Source organism: Buteo buteo, chromosome 8 (genome assembly GCF_964188355.1).
Source record: "Buteo buteo chromosome 8, bButBut1.hap1.1, whole genome shotgun sequence".
Classification (NCBI taxonomy): Eukaryota; Metazoa; Chordata; class Aves; order Accipitriformes; family Accipitridae; genus Buteo; species Buteo buteo.
The window spans coordinates 7,836,904-7,846,124 of NC_134178.1; the positions used below are offsets into that span (position 1 = coordinate 7,836,904).

General features: G+C 38.8%; 1 protein-coding gene across 1 annotated transcript in view; it reads right to left on the reverse strand.

Moving 5' to 3' along the window:
- Positions 1-8,112, reverse strand: part of CFAP47 (cilia and flagella associated protein 47) — a 329,354-nt gene extending 321,242 nt beyond the window's left edge. The window contains exons 1-2 of the mRNA XM_075033536.1: positions 7,951-8,112; positions 4,450-4,601 (exon numbers count right to left, since the gene is read on the reverse strand). Of these exons, the coding sequence (XP_074889637.1) occupies positions 4,450-4,601; positions 7,951-8,112 (314 nt within the window). The remainder of the gene's footprint in view (positions 1-4,449; positions 4,602-7,950) is intronic.
- Positions 8,113-9,221: the final 1,109 nt, after the last annotated feature.

Sequence of the window (9,221 nt, forward strand, 5' to 3'; positions counted from 1 at the left end):
TATCTTGAGTTAGTTGCATCACAAAATAAGACCAAAGTTAAACATTCACAATATTTCATTATTCTGCTGCCTGAACTAAAAGCAGAGGAAAAACATGCATGCCAGGTTCAATTTACAGTCTTCATGTTTGATAGATACTTTATGTGGTTTCAACAAAACTTACTATAACAGACAGAAGTGGATAATGACACAAGTTATTTGTATTATTTATTTAAGAGCCTCAACCAGCATGATGACATCACTGTGCTGGGTACTGCTTAGCTATAGTGAAAAGATCATACTCGCTTCAGGAAACTTGTATTTTAGAGGCTCCAATTTCTAATACAATCACACTTCTGATCTCACATAAAACTGTGTTTGATATCAATTGGAATTTTACATCAGCACAGCAGTCTATCTCCTCTTAACCACAAACAGGAACACGCAGGAACAATTGAATCTCATGATGTGCATTACATGCAGTAATGAAGACTAAATGGAGCAGGAAGATAAATCTCCTTGGCTGAGCTAGCTAGACCCTGCCCATATAATCCATTGCAAAAGGGAGGTGGGCAGCAGGAGGGAAAGGAAGGGAGACAGGGGAAAACAAAAAAACAAATTAATCAGGAAATGCACAAAAGAAATTGCTCTTGGGAATGTTAATACAATGTTTTTAATTCTCTTTAATAATTTATTGTAAGGCAAAAAAATAAATTAGTAAATTCTTGGAAGAGATGGTCCTGACCAAAAGGATGCAGAAAAAAAAACCAAAAACAACAAAACAATTAAAAAAAACCAAACAACAACAACCAAAAAAAAACAGGAAACTGCTATCAAGATTAGAGTACACTTGAAAAGACTGTAAAAACTTCACATGTTCCAAGTATTCAGACATTCTTCCAAGAAGCTTTGTTAGAAAAATGAAACACAAGTATCTCTCTTCTCAAGATCCAAACATATAAACTTCCCAAGTGGACAAGAATAAGCATAAATTCTAACTGCAGTGAGATTTTTTTAATAGGTACTGACCTGTGGAAAAAGACAGATAGTCAAGTTAGAGGTTTTGGGGTTTGTTTTTTAATACAGGGTGGGGTTTGTTTGGTTGGTTTAATTTGCTGGTTTGTATTTGGTTGGGGTTTTTTATGAAGAAGGAATTTACCCCTGGAAATGCCTAATTTCAATGTTTTCTTAATATTTTTTTAAAACAAAAAGAATTCTTAATTACTATCTTTCAAAAAAATTTTGGATGCAGTGTTTCTGTTAATCATTTAAAAAAAAAAAAAAAAAAACAACAAAAAAAACCCCACCACTACACAACCGCAACTAGCTTGTTTGAAACACATTCCCAAACCTTGAGTATAAGTATTTTCTATGGCCATCTAATATTTACATAACTAAATCATTACACTTTTATTACTGAGCACATCATAAATCCATGGTGCTGTAGAGATTAAGCTAAGAATGTTGTTTTGCCTCCAAAACTTGTATCAAATACATGAGCCACAAATCAATATGATTAACCACTGGATCTAGTCTCATGAGTCAGGCAAACACGTAACAGCTATTTTACTTGCAAACCAAACAACTGTGATAATAATGTCACTAAAGCACAATAGAAATAAAATTCTTTTGGTGGCATTTTTTACCAAATAAATAGTTACAAAAATAAGCATTACTGCAGTTTAATGTTGTATGGGAAACTAACCTTGCCTACACTCTCAGTGAATCTCATCCCAGACTAAAGATTACCTTAAAATGAACACTAGATGCAATTGAAGGAATCACAAATTATTGGCAAAAAGTTTAAATCTTTTCATGCTTTTTTCCTAAACCACCAGTGAAGTTCTCTTTCAATAAAATTCTAGGGACAAAACACGCAGACGCACAATTTCTACAAATTCAGTGTGAATTACATATATGTACATATTGGCCTAAAACCCATACAGAAATAAAGGCTGAAAACCAATATAATTTCAAAGAAAGAAGACTACAAATAAGCTAACAGGTAAGAGAGAAGTAGGAGACATTTAAAGAGGCCAGTCTGAATAATACCAGCAACTTCCAAATATTTCTTATACAATAATACATTATCTTGGATTATATTTATGAATTTTCTGAACTTCTTGTCACATGCTTTAAAACTTAATTCTGTTTTGCAGATGTGCAACTCTTCAGACGTATTGCCAATACACATTCTGAGTGACATTGACCAGAGATAATGAAAATAAACAGTATATTTGAGTTGGCCAAAAATCAGAATTTGTTGCTGATAAGAGATTTTTTTTTTGTGTCAAAAAATATATAGCAATTTGACGTATATCTAAGCATAGCCTTAACAATTTTTAAAATCACTTATTTCAATTCTTGACATTTCAGGAAAAGTAGCATTAGTGTTTACATTATTATTGATACATCAGGAGAAATAGTATAACATTATTAAAAATGTAACAAAATGCACAAACTTTTAAATAGGAAGTGAAAAAAACATATCAGAATTAAATTCAGGGGAATGGGGACGTCTGTCCCTCAAAACAGAACATTGCAAATATTTCCCTGAAAATATTTTCAGGTTGTTCCACCAAACTAAACACTTTTGTGGACGTTTCATAGTGATAATGCAATTTTTATCAAAAAAATCTTTTGCCTAGTAGTTCTCAACCAGTGTTACACTATGTACATTATTTTCTCAAAATAGTTAATGGTGCATCTTTAACTATATTTGCATAGAAAAATATATCATGTATTTAGTGACCCTTCAGTGCAATAATTGATCATCATCTATAAATGGCAGACATGTATTACACAAAATACATTAGGAAAAAGACTGATTTAAAAAGAATCACAAAGTATATTTGTTTTTTCCAAACAAGCAAAAAAAATTATTGTAGCCTGTCAATTTTTTTCCCTGCAAAAGCCAGTTAAGCATGAAGATTTGAAATACTTAACAATCTAGTGCAAGTCCTTTCCAGACAGGAGTCACCAATAGCATTATCACCCTAAGTGGTCTTACCTGCACAATACTACCCTAATAAAATCTAAAAAAACCCCAAAAACAAAAACCCACATAAAAAATAAATAAAAATTAAAAACATAAAAAAATCTAAAGTGTTCCCTAATCACTTTTTTCTTCTAGGAAAATATAGATTGGGAGAACATATTCAGAGACAGCTATCTTTAATTGTAAAACAATCATATTGAATTACTAAGTTCTGTATTTACCTTATGAAAAGTCATCCCTGTCTTTCAGCCAAAGAAAAGCATTTAGGGCTTTCCATTTAAATTTCTCTGAAGTTAATTAAAGAAAGATATAATAGCATTGTTTAATACCATGGTCTAAGAGAATAAGAGTTTACAAACACTACAGAAAAAACCCAACTAATTGAAATTGTTATTTCCAAGTCTTCCAATGGTAGACAGTCAGACTTAACTATTTGTGTCCTACATTAACAAGAGTACAACATTAAAATAAAAAAATTCCCACAACTTTTAAGATGAAATGAGGAAAAACAAATCAGCAAAAAAGATCATGACATCACAGGTAAACAAAATGTAGGAGTAAGCATTGCTTAACTGAAGGCAAAACCTCACACATTTCAGGCTAGCATGAGACATTTGTGGGATTGCTTGATTTTTAAAAACAACTCATATACTGAAAAATCTCCACAGAAATTCCTTTCTGTCTGTACATGTAATTTGTAATGTCAAGATTTTCATAAAACCTATGATTTGCAATAGTTTATGGGATTCATCTGTCCTGATTTAAGCATCTAAAAGCTGGACCTGTAAACAGAAGTTTGTCATTCTAATTTACCTTTATAGACAAAGGAGAGAAAGGTACTCCAGAGCAATTTCCCCTTATCCTCAGATAACCACCTAGCCTAACTCTGATAAACTATATTTAGAAGCTTCCTTTTTCCAACTAATATATGTTACATACAATATATGAGACATACATCCATATACACACACATAGATAGGCACGCACAATCACACATGGATTGATGAAAATGATCCTTCAATGTGTGACCTTATTCTAAAACACACACCATATTTTTAGAATTAGGCAACATATGTTTCACTATAATACAGTTTTGCAAATATGGACAATCTTTTATATAAGTGGTTCAGTAAGGAGGGAAGACATTAAGAGTAGATGTTAAATTGTCTAATGTTGATACAGAAGTGGAAGTTATCAACGTTATCACAACCAACTTAGAACAAAGCAAAAACAAAAACCCAAACTCTCTCTAGGATCTTAGAGGGACATAACCCCAATTAACTTCTTACCTGTATACTGCTGGGGGAGGGGGGGGGTGTCAGGGAATCTTACTTTTGTAAGAAAACCTACTATTTGTTTTCAATGCAACTGACAGATTAATTACATAGCCATAGGTGACATGTATTTGCAAACTTTCCATAAGATTAAACTGCAAATAGTAACAGCAGGATATGAACTTTTGACCATCATACCCAAGCAGGGGGATGTCAACTATGTCATCTTCTATTAAAAGAAGTAGTCTATCTTGAAGATCTTCTTCACTCTCAGGATAATATTCCACAACAGCTGTAACTTGAAGTCCAGATGCAACAGGTTTTTCTGGATTTTCCACAATCAGTTTAAACTGCAATTTAAGAGAACATAATTTTTTTTTTAAATTGTTAAACATTTCTAGATTGAAAAACATATACATGTGGTTCATTTTCAGAAGAATATGCAGATTGATTTAAAATTCACAACTAATTTTAAAATATGCAGGATTTATAAAATTTCTTTTCCTATTTACTGAAGCCCAGACTTTTTACAGTGAAACAGAAAGACACAATGAATACTAACGCATCAAATTACATGGAAGAGTAAATATCATTTCTAGTCTTTCAAGAGAGCTTTTCCTACCATTGCAATAAACCTTCTAAAGCAATACAAAATTAACTCAGCTACTACTCAATGCAGAATCTTTTTAGTACCTGAGAAAGTAATATGGATTAAGTCTCAGTCCAAAGCAGCAGCAAAAGGAGACAGCATAAGAGTTTTCTCTAGGTCTGACTGACGTTCAGCTGACGTCAACAGAAAGTCTCACTGTATATTGAAAAATCTGCTTGAAAGGCCCACGGCACCTCCAATTTTGGGGGTCAAATGAAAGAGAAAAAAAACAGAAGCAGCTGACAGAAAGCACCTTTTTCGTCTCTCAAAAAAATAATTCTGGATTTGTTGTTGTCTGTAAGCATCTACTTATATCCAACACTTCCTGCCCATCTTCCCTTGAACAGTATACATGAGTAACCTACTAGCATGTAGTGGGAAATCCAGCAGTTCCCACGTTCCTAGGAAAGCCTCACAGCAAGGTCTAGAGCTTCTCTGGTGTTTCAGTCTCCTTACGATTCACATCACTCTATCCACAGTATGTTTCTGCTCTATATGTCCATTTTAATTAATGTTTATTTCTGAAAGAGAGTCATCCCAGTATTCCTTAAGTTTTCTGTTCTAATTTATGTTTGAAATATACAAACATATAATTTACTATTTGTTGATTCTATTGTCTGCACACCTCCTTCTATTCCCTTATAATTTTCCTAGCAGTATAAACACTCAGCTAAAGGAAATTTGTTATCTAATATGCACTGTGATTAGGGGCTTGACTTTGAAAGAGCAGCCATTTTTTAATTTTGAACTGTGTAAAATTGAACTCTTCTCTAAAGAGAATTAAACAGCCAAGCATATTCATTCTCTACAAGGGAAAATGAATATATCGTACTATGAACTTTTAACGAAACCTATGGAAAACTGCTTTGTAGGCTAAATTCCTTGAAAGCCATTTCTTGGCCATGCATTATGACAGCTCAAGGAAGGTTATTTTTCAGTTCTTGCACTCTATGAATGTATGCCTCGGAAAATTTACGGATGAGTCATATACTTCAGGGCCATCTAATCGCAGATAGCAGCACAAGGTCTGGGAATGAGAAAGGGCAACACAACAGACCTTTCGGGAATGGAGCATGTGAAGTGGAATTTTGTCCCCTAACTGTCATATTAGTCATCTCATGCATAACAGCATTAAAATACTCAGCAAAAGGCATGAAATACAGAGGTAAAAACTCAGAAGTTATGGTTGAGTAACCTTTTCTCTTTTCTAAAACTGGCTCTGCCTTTCCACCTGTGGAGCACATGAAAAACTGATAAGGCTGATGAAAACTAACAAAACAGAATAAGCACAGCCCTACTAGATCAAGCACTCTCAACAGTTTCCACCTCGTTCCAAAAACCTTCAGTTACAGTGTAATAAAAATCAAGCTGTCCACGTCATGCAAATTAGCAAATTTTAGGGTGGGATAAAAGGCATACACAGTCTTGGCCACTCTTGATCTCAAAAAGAAAGGCTGACTACACAGATAGTGAAATTATCCAAGGTACTTCAATTGTCTGACAATCATTTTAATGACTACCCTGGAATATACTTATTCATAGTTCAAGTCGCTGTGAACACAAAGCAGCACCAGCTTCTGTTCCACCCCCAATGCCAGTTCAACCCTTCGATCCTGATTTTGACATAATTAACAGATAATAAAATAGCTAGACAAAAGAGCAACATAAAACTACTAACCACAGCTGGGTTTTGCTGGACCCACATATGTTAAAAGTCAAGGGCTAAAGCGGTTACAATTGTAAAGATGCATTTGCCTTTAAAAAGTCTGGCTATGCAATGATTTTTCCAGAACTAATCAGATGCTATCAATACTAATCATACTATCTTGAGAAAAGACTGTAAAACCCTCTTTTCCAAGAGAGCTCTCTGCAAGCAAGCACCACAAATGCACTACTCCACTCAAAAAACTTAGAAACATACAATACAGAAATGAGGTAACAGAGCGATCAATCAGCCCTATGGAAATCCAAGCAAAAACAATTTCAAAAGTTGTGCCCTTCAGCTGATCTGGAACACACCATGAGTTTGGTGTTCACACCATAGCAAAGTGAGCCATTTCTATGTAACACTCCCTGAAGTAACAAAGAACTCGTGGGCTTCTTGAGGGATAAAATTTCTGGAGAGTGCAAAACCAGCCAGTAAAGCTAAGCAGGATTTGTTACCAGCAAGGGACATGTAGTAAGACATACAAGAAAGCTAATTTACTTCCACAGAAACTACGGGTTTAACAAACAAGGAAGCTCTCTTCAAATTGCTCATGACCTCAGGAAAATACAGAACTGGGAGGGCTGGGGTTCATTTCATTCTGACTTACAGGCTTCAAACGAGCAGCCTCATCTGAAGCTCTATATGAGAACATTTTTCAAGTATCATAGAAATGAGACCTACACATTCTCACAAGAAAACAATAAACCAAGACTGGCTTCCTCCTTCTGAACTGTCACACAAGAAGCAATTCAGACAACTTTGGGTCTAAGAATTGCCTCTTATTCTTTCCAGTCTATCCAGTTATTCAACTATTTTAATTTCCAATTCACTGGCAAATTCCAGTCAGTTTCATAAGCTACTCAGACAGTCAATGGTAGCATTTTCCATTCGCAGTAGCTGAACGCAGACAAGCATTTACACCTGCCCAAGCAGCCTCTTACACAGGACCTACCTAGCTGGGCAAACCTGTGGGCAGACATCCCCCCTGCAAAACTGCAGGAAATAAAAGCAGGGCCTCGAGATGCACTTTTCCTCTGGCAACGTTCTGCACCTCAAGGAGGGCCTGGGAACCGTGAGGTGAGCGGGCTGCGTACCGGTTCCTCAGGGCAAGCCCGGGAGGGAAGGATACAGACCCGCGGGACCCACTCATGAGGGGTGTTCTCATGAGGCACTACCGTTATTCACGCACGCTGGAGCCGTGCGAGGTGCTGCACGAACAAACACAGAGCCGACAGCTGACTCGTAGGGAGAGGCAGGTCTCGACGACGTTACACCCACCCGGCCAGGCCAGGGGCTGTGGGGGCAGACGCTCCCCGCCGCTTCCCTCCCGGCCACCCCTCACCTGGGGCCGGTGCGGCGGCAGCAGTTGGAGACGACAGCTCTCCACCCGCCCGTTCTGGACGCTGAGGGCGGCCCGGTAGCGGCCCCCCGGCACCGCGTCCCTGAAGCACACTTCAGCCGGGACGATGCGCACCCCGGCGACGTCCCGCCACCCACCCGCCATAGCGGCCGCCGCCTCAGCTGGGCGATCAGCGCGGCCTGGAAACGATCGCTTAGCAACGGACGCAGGACGCTGATTGGACGCAAAAGAGCGGCGCTTCCGAACCCACCAATCGGAAGAGGAGAAATCGGGTAGAGGCGGGAGGGGGGCGAGCGGCTCGGCTCGGCTCGGCCCGGCCCGGCCCGGCGGTGCCGTCGGGGTCCGGGCGTCCTCGGCCGCGCCGTGTCGTTGCCCAAAGGAAGGGATTTTTATCTCGAAGCTGTGGCGTTTCCTTGCGGTGTCCCCAGGGGCGCAGCCTGAGCCCGCCCTTTTACGCTTTCACACTCTGCCGGTGTTCACACACCTCGGCAGGTGCAGGGGGCCCCGGTAGTCAGGGCCGTTGGGGCAGGTGGAGGGCCGCCATTTCATGGGCACCAGGTCGGGCAGGAGCTGGAAGGAAATTTAAAAAAAAAAAACAAAACAGACCCGCTGGTTTTTTGGATGTACGCCAAAATGGCCACATCCCGTTGGCCTGCCTTTACCAGTAAAGAGATACCTGAGGCCTGCCATGGGGCTCTGGCTCGTCCAGCGTGGTCCCTCTTGTTCACCTGAGGTGTTTTCTGCTCTCCAGCAGCGGCCCGGGACAGTGAAGGGTAATACAAACGTGGATGTTCTTCCTGCCCTGGGTTTCTTACAGTAAAGGTGGATTAACCTGAAATAAAAATGACCTGATTCCTCTTCTGGGCATGCAGGTTAATCACAGACGTGGTCTACACAGAACCACAGCAGGGCACTAACGCGCCTGTTTGTTGGTGGGAAGCTCAGTGTCTGCAGTGCCAGTGACTACGCTCATAATTCATTGCATGCATTTACTGAGTGGTGAAAGATGTGTTCCTGTTCTGTATCCCCATGCTGTAATTTAAGTGGTAAAATGAAGCTGACAAGAATCCAGCACTTAGGCAGACTTGGCGGATAATGGGCAATGTGCTTTGCTTCAAAATAGCAGAAGCAAGGAGGGGGAAAAGCACGCACAGCATGCACACAGAACCTCAAACATCAGTTTTGATTAACCCAAAATGTTTTGCCTGGGATTACTTCATCCCTTGAAAGTGCATGAGGACTCAAGTTATTTA